Genomic DNA, 20,084 nt, shown 5'->3' on the forward strand with positions numbered 1-20,084 from the left:
AAAAAGCAGGAAACTTTTGGCTTTAATGGTGGAGACACAGGTGGAGAAGGGGAAAAGAAAAGAGTCAGGTCTGTGTGGCCTTTTTGAGGACCAGTATTCTAGCTTCATTTTTTCAGGGGTGGTGGTTGGGTGTCAGATACTGTAGGAGGAAGTACTTGGTGGTTAGGCACTTTCCTCAGAGTCAGCTTCTCCAGGGTTCTCAAAGAGCTGCAGTGCAGTAGACATTTAGTAGTGGGCCTAATGGATTTGCTGTTACACAGATCTTTTGGCTGCTTTCTTTTGATGTATGGGGGCCACAAGCATCATGGATGATACTTTAGCCAGGAGATTGATATAACATCTGTACAGGTGCAGAATGGCTTCAAGGGAGGGATAAGGATTCTTCTTTCCTGTCCTATACTGTCTCAGTTTCTGAGGAGCATCCTGACGCACAGTTGTTATTACATTGTAATTGATGTGAGCTCTGTTTAGACATGCACAAAAGCTATTTATTTTTATTGCAATGGTATTTTCTGAAAAGGAGCCGCAGGTTGATAGGGAACAAGAACTAAGTAAGGGTAGCTGAGCAGATTTTCATTCATGTGTTCTGGAAATCATTCTTTTCTCTGGTTTTGACTTTTATAATATCTTTTCTATTCCCCATGTGTTCCTTCTTAATTTTAAGGGGTATTAGCAACCAGTGAATATTTGGGAAGTTTTGAATATAATTTATAAAACAGTCAGTTTGAAAATATCTAAAGGATTGGCAGGCCAGTAGTAGCAGCAATCATGACTAAAGAGCAGATCATGTCAAACCAACTTTATTTCCTTTTTTGACAGGATACCCAATTTGGTAGATAAAGGGAATAAGGTAGATGCAATGTACCTAGGCTTTACTAAGGCTTTTGGGTGCCTATACATGTGCAGTGAGGCTGCTCTGACGTGCTGTAATGATTGGGCCTGAGGGTGGGGAGAAGCTGAGCTGCTGTGGCAGGTGGGGGGGGGGGCAGTGGGCCTGAGCGGAATTGGTGGCGTTGTGGGGGGGGACAGGGATGGGAGGAGTGGGCTTGGAGCCAACGGTGGGGTGGGGGGTGGGAGAGGAGTGGGACCAGGCCTGAAGGGGAAGGATTAATATCCCACTTAAATTCTAGTTCCTTTCAATGGATTCCTTTAAAGTTTTTGTGTTTAAAACTCATGTTCTGAGCTGATACAAGATATTTATTAATTCATCTGTCATTGTTTTATATTTAAAATGTTTGTTTTAGTTAATAATACCTGGTAATTCTAGTCACTTTATGTACATTGAATAGATAAACTTCATTTCCATGCTCAACCTTTCATGCTCAGCTTATTGGAATTCCAGTGTTTAGGAGCTTTTAGCAGTATGATAACTGCTTAAAGGAAGATCTGAGCAGAAGCATATACTTGTATTACATTAGACACCAAAGCACTGATGTTACTTTGCACCTAGTTTGTCATATGCAAATCATAAGACATAAGGAAATGTTGATATCTCAGCATGAGAACTGTTCAGAAATGCTTATGAATAATACTATGACTATACAAAGCAGTATTTTGTTAATCAAAGATAAATTATGGTGCCTGTATACAACCTGTTTATTTCACCTCCAATAATCAGCTTTTTGTGGGTATTCTGAAAATGAATGATCTGGTGATATATTTTAGTGTTTTCTGTTCTTGCTTTGTCTTCATCATTGTCAATGGCTACATAAACCATATTATATCTTTATAGACCTTTTTAACTGCGTACAGAAATTGAGATGCTGAGATAATGTGCAACATGCTTTAATTTCTTTCTTCCCATACCTTTATTACTTGTGTTTATTTTCACTTCCCTACTTTTTGTGTTGAATGACACAGCTGCTAGCTGGGATGATAGCAGAGCCTGCTTTTCTCTCTGAGTATACTATCTTTGCTTTGGATCCCACCAAACAACCTAAACCACAGACTGACAATGTGGTGAGTCCTCTCAGTCCATACAGTGCTGCCTTTAACAGGGGGAGGAGAATCCCGGTAATTCTAGGAAGCAAAACTAGTGCTGCTTGTGGCTTGTATTCTTATGAAGACCTCTTAACTATCCTGTTGCTAACCCTGCACTAAAATTCATGGGGGTAATACTTGGTAGCTCCTGGCTGGTGTGCTGTGTGGTGAACTTTAGTTTAACATTTTTAAAAAAAATTAACATTGTTTATGTTAATAGAAGAAGCGGCACTCTTCCACAAAAAAAGCAATTGCCACACAAGTTGATACAGATTCCTCATCTGGAATTGGTTAACATTTATCAGCTTTGGGGGGTTTTTTTGTGTTTGCCCTTGCAAGAAATGTAATAGTTTCTAACCTGATCCAAGATTTTTTTTCCTTTGAGTAAATATCACTCTTCTTCTTTTCAAGTATTTCACTTAGGTTCTATTCTTCATAGTCACAAGAATAGATGCCTCCTGTGCTCTAATAGGAGAACATTTCTGGAGGCACAGCAACTGAAAATACAAAATTAGTAAGGGTGCAGCTCATCCCATCCCATACTTACTGCCTAGCTTAGTGAGAGAAGAAGAAGAAGAAGAAAAATCACAGAAAGTGGTAGGAGATAAAAATATAGATTAAAAAGGGGGATGTGAGGCCTAGGACCCAGGGGCATAATGGGAATGTTGCTTTTTGGTTAGCTCTTAATTTTAAAAGATGCTCTCTATTCCCTGTGTTCTAGTGTAGTAGGAAGGCCTTCGAAGCTAAAATATTTTTGGGTAGAATTGTGAATCTACAAGAATTCAGGGAAGAATAGGTGCACTAATCTGTTTGTTTCCTGTTCCCTGATTTCCAAAGTTTACTCTGTCCCAGAATAGCTAGATTTTTCTGGAAGAAAAAAAGTGTTTGTTACTAAGATAGTTAACAGTTTTTAGAAATTTAAATTATCCTAGTTTTCAGGCTTTTTGTTCTTTTCTGAGATGAGTGGTTTTTGTTCACATCTCTACTCTATTTTTAGTTCATTTTCTGACTCTGGCCTCACTGCACCAGTTTGCAGTTACGTTATCTATGTAACTAAGGGTTAGAAATTTGAGAGAGGAAAATTAAGGAATTTAAACTTAAGGCTTACCTTTGGGTGGGAAGGGGGATAAAGTGTGAGATGGGGGGACTTGGGGGAGTATCTGTTTAGGGCAGGGGTTCCCAAAGTTCTTATGCGGCAGCCCAGCAGGCAGACTGTAGCCCAGTAGTTGCAGCTGACCATTGCCAGAATTTCTAGCCAGAAGTCAGGTAAGGATACCCCTACCACCTGGGCAGGGGGTTTGCAAACCCTGCGTTGCTGCAGGCCCTGTGGAATGAGCCATGGCCTCTCTGCCCGGTTCCAGGGGACTGTGGTTTGCTGTCCCACAGCCAATTGTGGTCCAGCAGCCTACCTGCTGTGGCCTGGGGCTTGAGAACCCCTGGTTTTAAGGTATAACGGCCTGTATATGGTTTAATTTTACTTTTGATCTTTATAGGGTGAGATGCCTCTAACTTTACAATAATGAAGACTACTGGTATTTTACCAGTGGTGTGGGAACCTCTCACTTATTCTTCACTTCTCGTGTCTCTTCACAGTGCCAGACTAGAGTCTAGCTCAACAGGGTTGTTTCCCCCTGCTGATTCTCACAGCCATTGTGCTGACTGCCTAGTTGTTTTAATCATTGCAAGAATGCCCAACTGTAGAGAAAAGTAGTGCCACAGGAGGGGGCAGGTTGGATGCAAAATGGCAAGATAAAGGAGAAACAGCACAGCAGGGGATAGCAGAACTTGGATGTGAAATCCTGGCACCAAGGAAATTAGGCAGGGTGCTTAACAGTTTGTGGTCCATCGTGTTAGTCAGCACCACTTCTAGCTTGGTTCCAGGTAGGTCTGCCCCACCTGTGGGGGGGGGGGGGGGGGGGGGGCCGGAGAAGAGAAACAAGCTAGCCCCCTGTGTGCAGGTCCAAACCTGGCCCCTGTGAGCCCAGAGCTAAAACCTGCAGGACCAGACTGAGAGGTGGGAAGTGTTAGCCAAGACCTGACAGTCATCACACATGCTGCAGATGTTGCTAAGGGAAGTTGCAGACAGCTTCACCAAAGAAGGCAGGGAGTTACATTTACATTATAAAGCAGAATGTGTAAAAGGTGGGAATACCTAAACAAAGCCCTTCTGAATGCCTGATGGTAAGGAGACACTCTGCCCTCAGGATTAGTAAGACCTAATTCTTGTCTTCCTAGTTTACATTTTAAGTTAGACTAACTTGTGTATGCTGTGTTTTACTGGGCTGTATCTTAGCTTAAGCGAAGATTTTTGGTAGTTTCCTGTCTTATGCTTTGCTAATTACTGTGTTAAATACATGCTTGTTTCTGAGAGAGGACTTTTTCCCTATCCCCACTCCTCAGTCTGGCAGCAACTGCTCCCTCTGCCCCCAGGCTGGTGGCTGGCATCCCGTGTGTTGTGCTAGCCCTGGCTGGTGCCTGATCATGCCCCCTCTGTTCCAGCAGGGAGGAATGAGAGCCTTGGAGGGAGTCTCTCTTCCTTCCCTTTTGGCAGTGGCTGGCAGGCATGCTCTAGCACCCCCTGGCTTCTGGCTTGAGCCACTGCAGGCATGTGGCTGCATTTCCTGGTTTAACAGAATGTCTGTCCAGTTAATCAGTTTAAGGATGCACAGCTCAGACTAACCTGCAGGGAGTGAATCAGTCCAGGCTTGGGCTTTTTGATTGTTTGTCCCTAGCCTAAGAGAGACCTGGACCCCCTCAAATGAATGTTGTTCTTGATGCCTAAAATGAGCCAGACCGTACCATCTTTGGCTTTGGCTCAGGCACCCATCAGATCTATTTCAGATTGAAGGCTTAAGGGAGAGTGGCAAAGACCTAAGGGCCTTAACTGTTACCACCCCAAATGACCATCAGTACTTAACTCCATGAAGAACTGGACAGTACCATCCTCCAGCTCGGGCTTCCCGGTGGACTTAAGCAAAGACCACAGAGGCTCAGTGGCCTCAGTGCACAGCCATCAGTGCTTGACATGCTATTGGGCCAGGCAGCACCACTTCCAACCAAGGTGGAATTTGACAGAGTTCCTGCCAGCCAGTCCCAACTCTGGCTAGGGTTTGCTGTGTGGCCAATGGTCATTATATTACTCGCCCAGGGCAGAAGAGGGTACACAGTGGCACCCTTATTCAGAACTAAAAGACCCATACCATTTGCCCCGGTCATATGCCATTTTAATATTATGTGGTGTTGCTTGTGGCTGGCAATGAAGGCTGGTCCAAAAAAAAGGGGTCTGTGTTATATTCCTAGGCGTTAGTAAAGTGTTGAGGGTCTGGGGAACCACTCCCTAGCTGGCCTTGTTGAATACCAGATTTGGAGGCCATTCCTTGTGTTGGGCTTCAGCAGGAACCACAAGAAGATACTGTGCTCAATCCTGCTGCAACCTGTAACTAGATCACCACCTCTTCAGGAGCTGCCTGTCTTGAAAGTTATAGTTACTTCTGCCATTTACCCGTGCTTCACTGAATTTCTTCACTTAGCCATTCAGAGCACTGGGCAGAAATCACATTGCATCAACATCCATTGTGGGCCTTCATGATGCTTTACTGTAATTAAACATAGGCCTGCTTACTTGTCTATGGGCTAACCGCCCACCTAGCTTGCCTTCCGCACCTTGATGTAATGATTACTAGATGCTAATCAGGCGGGAGGCTGCGCATTTATCTGCCCTAGTGACAAGGGCCCAAGTACACAATTCTGACCTTCCCTTATTGTGTTCCATGCCTCACAAATGTCCCCTGGCCTAACATCTGGCCTTATCACATTCTAATACATACTTAGGGTCCAGGCCCCCACATATTGGGCCCAGGCCTCACATGGGGCTTTACACTTCATCCTCAGGCTCTGAACCCCATACTCGGGCTCTAAGCCCTGTCCCTGGGCTCCAGGCCTCTCTCGTTGGCTCTAAGCCCCATCCCCAAGCCCCTCACATTGGGCTCCAAGCCCTGTCCCACTACACTTACCAAATTAACTGGTATCCCCTTGCCTGGGAGCTTCCCTGACTGCTCCCCAAGGCTCAGGGCCCCCATCTGACTCCCTTGTGACCTCAGGCTGCGCTGTGAGCCTGGGTGCTGCCACAGGTCCCTCTGCCTGGCCTGGGCCCTGCATCAGTGCTCGCAGTGAGCCTGGGCTCCTCCTGTCCAGATCTTACCCACCAGGGATGTGGGAGCTGGGGTTAGAAGGCACCCCATACTTGCCTTTCACTGGGGCAGTAACTGGCCTGGCACTTCTGGGGGACTGTCCTGCCTCAAACAGTCCTGCCAGGCTATTTGTCCCCAGTAGGGTGCAGCTTCCAGTCAAGCCCAGGGCCAAGGGGGGGCCTGCTCCTTCCCCATAGCCCTAGCCCTTACCTCCAAGATGTTGAGCAGCAGCTTCAGCTGGGTGGTGTTCTCTGGCTGGCTGGCAGCCGACTGATGCTCTGTTGTTCAGGGCCCAGTCTTTTTATATAACAGCTGGACCCTGTTCACCAATCAGGCAGCATTGCCTGATTGGGATAACAGCCAGCTGCAAGCTGCCTGTGTTTGCTTGGTGGGAAGGCCAGGCCTGACGAGGATAGACTAAAGGGCCTGAATTTATTTAGCCTCTACAAGAGAAGACTGAAAGGGGATCTGGTGGCCAGCTATAAACTCACCAGGGGGGGACCAGCAGAAAACAGGTGAGGCTCTGTTGCCCCGGGCACCACCTGGGATAACAATAATGGCCACAAATTGATTGAGAGCAGGTTTAGGCTAGATAGCAGGGGGCATTACCCTAGGGTTAGGGCTGCCAGGCTCTGGAATGGGTGGGCTCCCAAGGGAGGTGGTGCTTTCCCCTACCTTAGGGGTCTTCAAGAGAAGGTTGGATAAATATCTGGCTGGGGTATTATGATCCCAGCACTCGTTCCTGCCCAGGGCAGGGGGTCGGACTTGATGATATATTCAGGTCCCTTCCCAACCCTAGAAACGTGAAACTATAAAGTTGGATTGCCCAGGGTCCGCAGGAAGGGCCTGGCTTGGGTTCAGTCACTTTCATTAACCTCTTAGGGTTTTTTTAAGGGATTTTTGTGGGTTAATGAGATCTGCAGTGTGGCTGGGTTTGGCAGTGTCATGTTTGGTCTGGGTAAGAGGGTGGAGAGTCCTGCTGTTGAGCAGCAGGAAAGCCTGCCATCACCAGAATTGGGTTCAATGCTTGTGAAATGCCAGAGATCTCCCTTTTTAATTTAGTCTCAGTAAACACAAAACATTGACATTTGCCCTGGCACCCTCCATCTGTGGATCCCAAAATACTTTGCTGATAGGAATGAGCTTGACCTTGGAATATATTAAAATTGCTGTAAACTAGAACTGTGTAATGGTCCAGTTTTTAATACCCAAGTAGTATGTAAAATTAGGCGTTAATCCTTTCTGCACCTGTCACTAATGCAAAACAACACTTCAGTTCAAAACAGCATTATGGAGATGAACTTTTAGTTGATAATTGCAGTAAAGAGCTTCAAGTTGTAGTAGATATCTTGGGCTGCAAATAGACGTTGTGTTTATATATGTGCTTTTGCTGACTGCCTAGTGGCAAAGGAGCAGCAATACAGCTTGGGAGGTGTGTAAATGATTGTGCCACTTTGTTCTGATCCAGGTAAAACTCCAAGACAACCAGGGCAGCCTCAAATGACTGTCTGTTTACAGTCTTGGTTTGAACTTTGAAGCAACATTTCATAGCAATCTCTATGGAGGCTGTTCTTTTGTCAGATCTTTTTTTAATAAATATACAGATATTAATTTGAATTGACAGAATCAATTTAAGCTTCCTTGCTAAAAAAGTGTGCTTACATTTTTCTTTTTCCAGAACATATACTGAACCTGTATGGCTTCGTGTTACATCCATTGGATGGTCACTGGCATGTCTTATGTCAGATTTCTGTTGCCTTTGGGTGGTCTTCCAGTGTGGCACTGAATATAGCATTTGTGCTGTAAGAATAATATAATAGAGGGTTTATTTTATTGATCTCCGTAGCTCTACCAGCTTTATGGATAGAAAATGAAAATTAACAGCCAAGGCAGTTGTTATGGCTACCTTGTAGTTTTAAATAGGCAGAGTGAAGCATGCTGGAAATTTGAAGTTAGGTGGAGAAGTGTTGTAGGGATAGTTCAGTAATAGTTCAAGAGAATTTTTAAATGCCTATTTAAAGTACAGTCCTGTCAAAGAGAACACAATATTTTGGGATAGTTGGGATAAGCCACAGAAGGGCTGTTCAGCTGCATTTCAGGCTGTACCTTTGGGTAATGCCGCAGGGACAATGTGTGCCCCCTCCATCCCCACCAACGCCACTGCAAAGACCATACGCAGACTTTCTTCCTACCACTTACGCATATGGCTGAAGTGATAGAAGTCATGGCTGGGTGGGACCCTGGAACCAACCAATTGGACAGTCCTGACCTACAGGGGCCAAAAATAAGTGAATTGTCTATATGGCTTATGAGTGTTCTTGTTCTATTCCAGCTCAGTTTGGATGGGTAACATTCTGTCTGGGTTCTTTGAGTGTTCTGAATTCTCTCCAGGACTACCTTGTCTGAATGAAATGCAGGTTCTTTGGTTAAATATGATATCTTTCATTAGACCAGTTATATAGTTGGAAAAATTGTTCTTTGCAAGCTTTCAGGCACAAATACTTTTCTTCAGGCACAGGGAGAGTCTGGTGTTTTGTGTTCTCCTGGATGAAATAGAAGCCATGATGCAAAATATTTCATTTTTTGAAATATCCCATTCGTGCACTCCTGCAGAAGCCTCTTCTACTTGATGGATCTTTTGCTTTTCTCATGTGTTCCTTCTTTACCTGGTAGAATTAAGTTTTATGTTAAATTCATGGCCTAGTAAGGTGTTGTGATGATATCTGAATACCTTTATTTTGCATGTTGTGTCAAAGTCCACATGAAGATGTGTGGGAAGGACTTCTTACTAAGAACAAAACAAAAAAACGCGGAGTGTGGGGTGGTGGTGGGGATGGCTGTGTGCCACCTGGCCACCATCACGCTGCCGTTGCTGCCCGGCGGCCAGCCGCACAGCTTCAGGCACAGCTCCGCGGTGGCAGTGGGAGGTTTTGGAGGCAGCAGCTGTCACCACCGTCACGGCCCTCCAAGTAAGTGGCAGTGGCCGCTGTGTGGAAGCCCAAGCCCCGGTCCCACCCTATGCCTCCAACCCTCGCTGTGGCTGCAGTGTTGGCCATGGAGCTGTGCTCTGGCTGCATGCCAGCCTCTCTCTCCCCCTTCCCTGGGCAGCTGGCAGTGCAGCATGTGTGTGGCCCATACATGGTGGGCACCACCACACTGCCCCCCCCCATTGCTTTCCCACAAAGCCCACCCCCTGCAGAGGGGCACCCCTGCCCTCATCCCCTGGCCCTGCTCCCAGCTGTTTTGTGCCACCTGGGGCCAGCAGCACCCCCTGCTCCCTCAGCCCCCAACCATCTTCCCCAGCCCTGCCCCACAGCCCCACTTGCCTTCATGCTCCAGGGGCGAAGGGCGAGCCTGATCCCGGCCTTGGCTGCCTCAGAGGCTCAGGCTCTGCCCCTCCCCCTCCCTCCGCCTCCGGCCAGGGCTGAGGGTTTCCTGCCCTTTTTGCAATTGGCTCTTGCAGACTGGAGTTGTGCCAGCCTGCAAGATTTCTTTGCAAAAGTAGAGAATCCATGGATTTCTCCGCTAAAAAGAGAAATCCACGTTTTCTCCAGTTTAAAAACAGGGAACCCATGGTTTTCTCCATTTTTCCATGGGAAATGGAAAACCCACATCCCTGCTGATGAGACTTCCTACTGTCAGTTCCAGTTGTGTTTCGGTAATTTTTTTCATGAAGAGTTATGAGTATAAGTTCTGATAGGAATTTAAGAAGAGATGTCGCTGTCTCACTAATCTGTGCACACAAAGCTGCTTTGTAGTTTTGTATATTTCAGTAATCTTTTGTTTTTGAAACTTAACCTACTAGCTACAGTCTGCATGATGGCACCTTAATAAAGAATAAAAAAGAAAGTACTAATTTTGTTTACTAAAACATTTATAAGGACATAACTTGACTGCTGTCTGTAATAAATGCAGAAGGCATTGTTCCTTTCCTTGATATATATTTTTTTCACCATAGAATGTATCTAAGCAAACAGCCCCCAGATCGGCAGACAACAATGACAGTGAACCATCTTCCCCCCAGGTATGTTTTTCTGTACCAATTCCATTGTGTTAAAGTTACAGACTGACATGACTTATGTTTGCATGTTACATCTTCATACCAAATGTAAACATTTTAAGCTGCACAGCTCAGTGATGGGTGGCAAGATTTTTTTAAGGCACTTGTGGAAGGGCTATGAAATATATTTTGGAAAAAGGAGATACGTTGACCTACTTAAGTTTGCTTTTCTTCCAATAACACATTTTAATAAAACTGGAGACAGGCCAGTGACCTTACCCTAGATAACTAGGCTATTATTTGTGGATTTGACTAGCATGAGAATTCAGTTGTGCTGTCTTCCATCTTTTTTTCAAAAGCCTGAAAGCACATTGAATGGATTCAGAGGGGTTTTTGTATCAGAAGAAAGTTTTGATTATGTAAAGAAGAAAATGGGTGCTGAATGAAAGTGCAAGACTGATTTGTTTTATATAAGTTTAGAAGATATTGAACACTGCTAAATAACTCCACTCAGGTGATGAATAATCCTGTATTAAAAGTATTTGAAATGATTGTATAGAAGTCAGTTTCACAAAGACTGAACCAGCAATTTGCAGCTGGTGTGCCATGGTACCCTGGGGTGCCTTGCGATCCTTTTAAGCATACTGCAAGATGCAAGGAGATAAGCATTCACTGGTCTCTGCCCCTGTGCAAGGGGATAAGCACGTGCTCCTCCTCACACCGGTTCCTGACCCTTCTCTGAGGAAATAGTCACTGTAATAAAATGAATTTAGTTTTTGAAGTGGGGTGCCACTAAATTCAGATAAGTTTGAGGGGTGCCTTGCATCCCAAAAGATTGAAAACCACTGTATTGAACATTAGTTTACAAATACTTTTAAAAATAAACTTGCTGTCTGTGTCGCTTGAAACATAAATGTGTAATGCATTGTAACGCTGGTATAAAGTATTGTTGTTTTAATACTTCCTCTTTTTGGCCTTATTTTATTCTACTTTTTACATCAAATATTACGTGCAAATATTAGAGGCTTTTGTTTATAAACAAAGTAGTTGGCTTCCTTGTAATGAGGAATTAAGTATTATAAATTATTGCATAATCATAGTTTTTTTTTATAAACATTTAAGTGTTTGGTTTGGAAGTTTAATTCAGAGTAATAGGGCAGTGCTCAGTTTAGATTCTTTCTGTGAAATCATTCGTGAAGATGTTATGTTTTCAGTGTTTTTATACTTTACGTCTTTATTACATCCAATTTCTTGAAAAGTAGTGCCAAAGTAATCCATTTCTTTATTTTTGCAGTTGAGTGATACTCAGTCTTTTGCACAGAAGCTTCAACTCCAGGTTCCTTCAATGGAATCTTTGTTTCGAAGTCCAGTAAAAGAGTCTATATTTCGCTCTTCTTCTAAAGAGTCCCTGGTACGAACTTCTTCGAGAGATTCTCTGAATCGACTTGACATTGACACCGCTAGTCCCACATTTGATCCACCCTCTGATGTTGAAAGTGAGGCAGAAGAGTTGCTGGGAAACATGGACAGCCTCAGCAAGGAACAGTTATTACAACGGTTGCGAAGGATGGAACGTAGCTTAGGCAACTACAGAGGAAAATACACAGAGGTCAGAAAATGTTTCTTGACTTTCCTGAAGAGGGGAATGAAGAGGGTGATGGCAATGAAGGCTGAAAGGGTGGAAGAAATCTTATCAGTTTAGTTGCAGTAATTGAGTTTTAGGAAGAAGTGTACTGAATATTGATTGGTTACTACTGAAAGGAGCAAGATGCATGTATATACAATTTATTAAAAAACAATAGGCATCAGTAACAATGATGATTTTCAGTTCAGGAATATGATGATGCAATTGAAAATGTTTTCACCGGTTTCCTAGCAAGTAGCTATAATCCAATAAGCTAAGACTTTACCCAGGTACACATAATGAGCTTTTAACTCTAGCAACAATTTTTGTTAAAGTTAGGGTTTCTTTGATCCATGCAACTTTGAATATGGTCTGTTCATTAGCACCTAAATTCTCTCTGTAAAAAAAAATAAAAATAAAAATAAAAAATAAATCTTAGTTTTCTTTTGAACTGGTTTAATTATTTATTTATTTAAGCTGGTCTGTTTTATGGCACAGAACAGCATGGGATGTATGTTGGTGTTTCCAGACAGTCTCCATTTTGTGCTTCTATTAAGATATAATTTCAAAGGACAGGAAAGCCTTAAAGGGAATGATGGTAGTATTAAAATTTCTGAACCAGTGGGAAGCTTGCAAGGCCAGATGACACAGCTCTTTCAGCTGGATCTGGCCTGTGGCCCAGAGGTCGAGTACCACTGTTTTAGAACCGTGCATATAATGTTTTTCCCCCTGTTCCCAGGGTCATGGGGATGCTTAAATTTTGTCTCAGTGTTTCTCTGATATGGTGTATATGGATTAAATAGAATACCTGCTTAGGAGACCATTCTCAGGCAGGTTGAAAAGTCTATCTCAGACTTTTTATTTTGAGCTGACAGTCAAGGAAGAGATTTGATCTTTTAATGTTATCTAACGTGATCCAAAAAGATTAAAATTTTGAAATGGGAAGGTAGTTCTGAAACAAAAGCTACTTCAAGAGATTCATTGAATCAACTTGACATTGTAGTTATCTTGAATTTTTTTTTTTTTTTGATCAAACCTCTTGAATTTGTTGAAATGGAACCAAATTACCCCCACCCCTCCTTGGGAAAATTCTCAGCCAGTCAGTTTGAAAAGTTCACATTCTATTACTGAGTCCCATTACTACATTGTTGGCCAGCTAACTTTGAAATCCTTGGGTGAACATCACCAAATTTTAATTAAACTGAATCATGCAATTATTCATGAAGTCTTTGTGGACTTACAATGGGAAACTTGATCCGTTTACAGTCTCTCTTTGTCTAGCACTTTTGCTGGGTATATGTGAGGTGGATGGTAAGTTATTCAGTGCTGTAGGAGCTCCTCTTTGCAAAGTGTATACATTTGTGTGCACATGTATAGTTTTGTACAGTAAAACATTTATTGTATTGTAAAATTTTAATTAATCTGTTAGGGATTTATCCAGATACTTTTCCTGATACGTAACTTTCCAGGCATACATTTTTTTTTTTTTTTTTTTGACTAAAGAATTTTAAAGTTTAGTCAAAATTCTATGAACAAGTTCACTTGAAGGTGATATAGGTTCATAAAGTGATTTAAATTTACTTTAAGTTGATAAGAGGAGCTGTTTTCCGTTATCACTATGCTTGCTTTCTGTATTTTCAGCTAGTAACTGCCTATCAAGCTATCCAGAGAGAAAGGAAGAAGCTTCAGGTAAGAGTTATTGTTCATCCCCTATTGCCTGAATATTGTTCTGAATTTTTTTAATGTTCTTTGTGTAGGAAAATATACATGTGTTATACTGGCAATATTAAAAATGTGAGGTAGAATAATCTAGTTTTAAAAGCAATATTTAATTTATTTGTGGGCTACATCATGAAGAAAAAAAAGACGTGTATTAAATAAACTGAATTGCCTTTAATAAATGCCTTCCTCAGAGGTGGTAAGTAAAGTGAGTGTATTATGTTCAGTATGGATTACAAGACTACCTAGTCTTCTGACTTTTTTTCCATACTACTTATACTTTGGGGGGGGGGGGAAGAATCAGGATATTCTTGTACTGTGTGTAATAGTGTGTCTGGTCTCCTGTGTTGTGCTCTCCTTGCCATTTTTTTAATAATAGAATTCTTTCCTAGTGTTTATACATCACAAAATGTAGAAGGATTTTAATTATATTTATCTGAATCCAAGATGACTTCAAATTTAAGATTCCCCCCCCATTAGATCTATACATGCAAAAGGGTATAAATGTGTTTGTGTGTCCCTGTATAGAGTCTAATTATTGTCTTAAATCTGTGCCGCCACCCCCCCCATACTGCTACTGCAGGAAAAGCTGCTGGAGGAGGTGCAGACAGCCTGATCCTTGCCTGTTGCTCCCCTAGCCTCTGCCTCCCCTTTCCTTGTATTTGTATTCAAGACAGGGGGCTTCTTTCCACATGTTGAATGTGGGGAGGGAACCCATTGTGAATTCAAGCAAATATGGTAAATAAATCTAAAACATGTACCTACCAGTCTAGTAGGCAAACTTTGCACTCTTGCAAATTTGCCGTGGGAAGGGACATCACAGTTATTTCATATACTGTGCCAGTAAGGGCCAACCTTTTTGGTAAGCATACCACAAATTAGCTCTGTGCACTCCAAGTGCCGCTCCAGTTCCTTTCTTCTGCCTCATCTGCTGCTCTGTTTTTTGCTCCCTGTCTGCTGCCTATGCCCTCTCTGATCTACTGTGTGCCCCACACAGAGGTAGCCTGTGCCACTTGTGGGATTCATGCTGCACTTGTCCACCTCTGCACTGCACTACTTGTACTTAATGCTTCAGAGGAGTCTTAGGGGGTTGGTTTGGGTTCCAGAGGGTGCTTTTGTTTCTGGAATTGAACAGCAATAACTGCTTTTTGAAGCCTGCCTAGCAGACGCATAGCAAAAGTAGGAAGAAAAATAGAAAACCATTGCATATCCCAGAGGTGGCTAACCTGCAGGAAGCATGTCACAAGTATCATAGGCAGCCTTTGTGTGGCACATAACAGACTGGGGAGGGGAAAGGTAGCACAGCAGAGGTAGTATAAGAAGCAGAACAGCAGACTGGGCAAAGGAAAGGGATCAGAGTGACACTGAGGGAGGAAACGGGGAAAAATTGGCACACCTGCCAAAAATGGTTGGCCACCACTGACTTATCCTATGGAGGAAAAAATATTAGTAGTTGTGGGGGGCAGTGGTGCTAAGCATATAGAACTGTAATTAAAAATAAAATAAAAACATCCTCCTTATGAAATTGAAATAAACTTAGAGAAACCCTTAGGTTGAAAGGGAAAATGAAACATACATTAAAAAAAATCTCCAGTGCCTCAAGGAGAAAAAGAAATCGTAAGAGAGCATCTAGAAAAGCCAGGCAATCTAATGGAAAAGAATACATGGTATAAAATCAAAAGTTCAAGTAAAAAAAAAAAAAACAGAAACCCATTTTGTACAATGAATCTAAATAATGAAGCACAAAAGAGACAACTGTTTATTTTTAGGATGGTGGCTCCTTGGCATGCTGGCTGCTTTCCTGCTTTCTTTTGTTGTGGGGCCTGATGCAGGAATTAGTGACTTTATAACACTGCTTAGAGTTTCAAAGTAAGCACTTCTGTACTAATACTTGGGCAAACTAAAGTAGGCAGGTGACTTAGTTTGCAAGATAGAGAGAGAATATAAATCCTTAGGCTATGCATAAATGTTTTCAAAATTACTTAAAAAAAACTCTGCTTTTACTTTTTAAGGGTATACTGAGCCAGAGTCAGGATAAAGCACTTCGACGAATTGGAGAACTACGAGAGGTAACTTCTGTCATTGGCTGAATATTTTATTTGTACAATATGCACAGAGGAGTTTTCTTTAAATATGCATCTTGCTTTTCCATTTGCGGTATTTAATTATTAAAATATCACTGACGTAAGTTTTTCTTTACTACACTGGATTTTTCTTTACTATTTCTGTCCACTTTGCCCTTACCTTTCTTTTTTCAGCGCAACCATCTCTGTATTGCGCTAAAACAAAATACTGTTCAGCGCTGATTAACTGTGTTTTCCTGTTAAGTGTCAAAGGAAAAAAGGGCATAGATAAACCTCAATTTAGAAAAGACCTGTTTCTAGGATGTAGTAGGTTTTTGTTTTTGTTTTTTTTGTGGTTTTTTTGCAGTACTGATGTGGTGTAACAGCAGCTGAAAAATAAAAAAACCCCTTTCATCTTACGCCTAGAAAATGGGATTGAGTATTGTTTTAGTAGGCATTTTCCAAAGGTGACTTGAAAATCCATTTCGAATAGCTGAGGCATAGTGAGCTCATTGAGCACCTGGGATGGGGTGGTGGCACAGGGGTGTGCCTCTGACCATTATAGCATATGGATGGATGTGGCTGACAGGAAGGGAAGACTTAACTTTCGTAGAACCCCTGAATTAGAACAACTCTTGGAGCCACTCTAATTCATGCCTCCCCTCCCCCACTCCCAGAGCATGTGTATAAAGGCCCCAAGACTACAGATTCTTGTCCCGTTAGCTTTTAAAACCCCTGTATCCCTCTGAGTTAACAGCTTTGTTTTCTCTCTCCTACCCACCCTTCCCAGTACTTCCCCCTCTTTTTTTTTTTCCACTTCCTTCCCTATCCTTTATATTCTGCTCAGTGCTTTTTGTTTAAAAGCTCTGCTTCCTGTGGTCCCTTCACAGTATCTGAAGAAGTAAGATGCTGGTTATGAAAGCTTAAGCTATGTTTCTCTTGATTTAGTTAGGGTATAGAGTGGAAATCCACTCTGTCTTCTGGTTGACCTCAGTAACTGTTTTACATAAAATTATGAGTGCTCTGTTAACCTTTTCATTTGAGAGACCTGGGAATGAATGGAAGTTGAGACTGGCCACTATTGTTGTTAAAGGGATATCAGGTTAGAATATAAGTATTTTGGCTGTGCTAAGGCAGTACTTGCAGCCTGCTGCAGCTGCTTGTGTTCACCTAATCTGTTAATAACTTTGATGTTGGTCTCTTGTCCAGTCCTCAGTTCCCAAGGATGGCTGAATGTGGAGGAACAGTTTTCAGGAGTAGGCCTGAAAGAATCCCATTGCAAGTGTGAATTTGATCAATTGACAAAGGAAGGAAAAGGCCTGGTTTTTGTTTTGTTTTGTTTTTTTGTCATAAAAAAAAATTAATTACTATTTTTGACTGGAGATATAATTGTAAAAAATGGCACATTTTATGTGTATGGTTTGTTACAAAATCAGCATTCACTTTTAAATAATATTCTAGACGCAATGAAATTGCAACCACATTTAAATAATATTTCAGTCAACCTTTTAAATACTTGCTTTAAGATTTTCATATTTTTACTTTATGATATTGTTGTTCTATTTCTAACCAACCTTTTCATTTTATATTTGAAATGCATCTTTGTCCCTAGGAACTCCAAATGGATCAGCAAGCCAAAAAACATCTCCAGGAGGAATTTGATGCTTCATTAGAAGAAAAGGATCAGGTTATTAGTGTCCTGCAGACTCAGGTAACATCCAAGAAATGCTCTTGAATTATTTGCTGTGATTATTACGAGAAATTTTTGCTGCTTTACTTGTAAGACAGACATTTTCAGCTAGGTATTATAACTCATTGGTGTTCTATAAAGCTGCGTGAACTTTGTGTAGTGATCCAGAAGTAGTAAAAAGGTATAGTACTAGCAATTGTAGTTTTATGAAGTCATATTCATTCAAGAAATACACTTGCCTTGTGATGAGCAAATCAGATACCCCTTTTCATTATGGTGATGAGGTGAGCAGATGTTCAGTTATGTAAGCTTTCATGAGGCTTCTGCAAAACTGATATAGTGGAAGTGTCCCATTTCTTTCCACATACAAAAGTGATAGTGTTTTTAGGATAATTGGAACAGTAACAATGTTTAAAAATGTGTTGTGAACGTTGTATCAAAAAGAATTTGCCTTTGTTTTTGATGAGCTACCAGTTTTACTAAAACATCTTGCTATTTTGAAAGGAAAACAATAAAGAAGTATTTGTATCTAGTATTGCTTCATTTTTCACCAAAAGGATATTTTGTTTAGGTATCCTTGCTGAAACAGCGGTTACAAAATGGCCAAATAAACACGGAGCTACCTGAGCCAACTGTTCAGTCAGAACCAAATGCTCAAAGTCCAACAACAGAAATCAATACACAAAATGTTTGGGAATCGGGAGGTACTGGTAGGCATTTTATTTTTTATTTTTTTTAAAGAGGCTTTGGAGTTGATGTGGGTAGAAAAGATCCTGGCAGCTTGGAACCCAGGCTTCTGCATTAAAGAGTTTCTCCAGAAGGAGATGGTCTGTTCCAAGGTAATATAGCATCTCTGAAGTTACATGGGAGTATGGGGGAGAGGTTCAGAGATGTTCTTTGACTTGATTACGTGATTATTTCTTGATTTCTAGAGAGGTTGTCAGTTACCATCTCATTTTAATCCTTGCCTTGTGAAAGATGAAAAAGCAGTGCTCATTTATCATGGTGTCTGGACTATTAAATAGTCTGATTTGCAGGGCTTATAGAATCACAGAAGATTAGGGTTGCAAGAGACTTCGTTAGGTCAGCTAGTCCAACATTCTGCTCAAAGCAGGACCTTCCTCAACTAGATCATCCCAGCCAAGGCTTTGTCTAGCCAGGTCTTAAAAACCTGCAAGGATGGAAATTCCACCACCTCTCTTGGTAACTTTCTGCCCTGCTTTACTACTCTCCTGGTTAAAAAGTTTTCCTTGCTGCAACTTGAGACTGTTGCTCCTTGTTCTGTCATCTGCCACCACTGAGAACAGTCTAGCTTCATCATTTTTGGAACCACCCTTCAGATGTAGTTGAAGGCTACTGTTAAATGCCCCCTCAGTCTTTTCTTCTCTAGACTAAATAAACCCTCAGTTCCCTTAGCCTCTCTTCAGAAGTCATATGCCTCAGCCCACCAACCGTTTTTGTTGCCTCTGCTCTCTCCACATCCTTTCTGTAGTGGGGGTCCTAAAACTGGACACAGGATTCCAGATGTGGCCTCACCCATGCTGAAAACAGGTGAATAATCACTTCCCTTGAATGCTGGTAATGTTCCCACTAATTCAGCCCAGTATGTTGTTAGCCTTCTTGGCAACAAGGGCACACTGTTGACTTATATTCATCTTATTGTTCCCTGTAATCCCCAGATCCTTTTCTACAGAGCTGCTAGTTAGGTACTGTGTTCCCAGCTTGTACTGGTGCATGGGATTGTTCTATTCTATAAACCTCATGAGGCTTCTTTTGATCCGATCTTCCAAGTTGTATAGGTCTCTCTGAATCCTAGCCCTACCCTCTAGTGTATCTATTGCTCCCCTCAACTTGATGTCATTTGTAAACTTGGTGAGGGTGCACCCCATCCCATCTTCCAGATCATTGATGAAGGTATTGGACAAAACCTGTCCCAGAACTGACCCCTGGGGCACTCCACTTGATACCAGCTGTCAACTAGACATTGAGCCATTGATTCCCTTTGATCCCGATGATCTAGCTAGTTTTCTATACACCTTATTGTCCTTTCATTCAACCTGTACTTCCTTAGCTTTCTTGCAAGAATGTTGTGGGAGACCGTATCAAAAGCTTTGCTATACAAAGGTATATTACATCCACTTCTCTCCCCACATCCACAGAGCCAGTTATCTCATCATCATAGAAAGCAAATGGGTTGGTCATACCTTGCCCTTAGTGAATCCATGCCAACTGTTCCTAATCACCAGGTGCTTACCTTGAGGACTTGCTCCATGATTTTTCTAGGGACTGAGGTGAGCCTTATCGATCTGTAGGTCTACAGATCCTCCTTCTTCCCTTTCTGTAAGATAAGCTCTATATTTGCCCTTTTCCAGTTGTCTGGGACCTTTTCTGACCACCACAATTTTTCAAAAATAATGGCCAGTGGCTCTGGAATCACATTGCCAACTACCTCAGCACGCCATGTTGTTTAGCTTTTCTGAATAGTCTTAAACCTGTTCTTTTGCCACTGTCGGCTGCTCACCTTTTACCCAAATTGTGCTGTCAGGTACAGTAGTCTGGGAGTTGACCTTGCCTGTGAAGACTGAAAAACATTCTCTAGCCCACCAGGGCTGTGCTTTCAGGTTGAAACTCAAAGGCCTACAGCCAGCATTGAACTTGCAATCTACCCATTACTAACTTAGCAAGCAAGCTGCTGAGCAACAGAAGACCTACAAATGCTTTTAATAGGATTTTGCCTGGGCTCTAACTTTTGTAACCAAGAGACGTTATTGATATAGTAGTGAATTGCCCGTAAAGAATGACTAAGGGTGGGTGGGTG

At 42.2% G+C, this 20,084-nt stretch overlaps 1 protein-coding gene across 6 annotated transcripts in view; it reads left to right on the forward strand.

Moving 5' to 3' along the window:
* Positions 1–1,857: 1,857 nt before the first annotated feature.
* Positions 1,858–20,084, forward strand: part of GOLGA4 (golgin A4) — an 89,828-nt gene continuing 71,601 nt past the window's right edge. For 4 of the 6 annotated variants that reach the window (XR_002095962.1, XM_019508991.1, XM_019508994.1 and 1 more), the window contains exons 1-7: positions 1,858–1,959; positions 10,129–10,194; positions 11,465–11,779; positions 13,436–13,483; positions 15,526–15,582; positions 17,189–17,287; positions 17,838–17,976. Coding sequence is in view for 5 of the 6 variants with exons in the window: in XM_019508991.1 (XP_019364536.1) it covers positions 1,873–1,959; positions 10,129–10,194; positions 11,465–11,779; positions 13,436–13,483; positions 15,526–15,582; positions 17,189–17,287; positions 17,838–17,976 (811 nt within the window). In the remaining variant the exon portion in view is untranslated. Of the gene's footprint in view, positions 1,960–3,981; positions 3,995–10,128; positions 10,195–11,464; positions 11,780–13,435; positions 13,484–15,525; positions 15,583–17,188; positions 17,288–17,837; positions 17,977–20,084 lie in introns of those variants that run through there. The other 2 variants (XM_019508993.1, XM_019508995.1) reach the window with 2 other exon arrangements.

This window comes from Gavialis gangeticus, unplaced genomic scaffold (assembly GCF_001723915.1).
Source record: "Gavialis gangeticus isolate Ggan-Ray unplaced genomic scaffold, GavGan_comp1, whole genome shotgun sequence".
Classification (NCBI taxonomy): domain Eukaryota; kingdom Metazoa; phylum Chordata; order Crocodylia; family Gavialidae; genus Gavialis; species Gavialis gangeticus.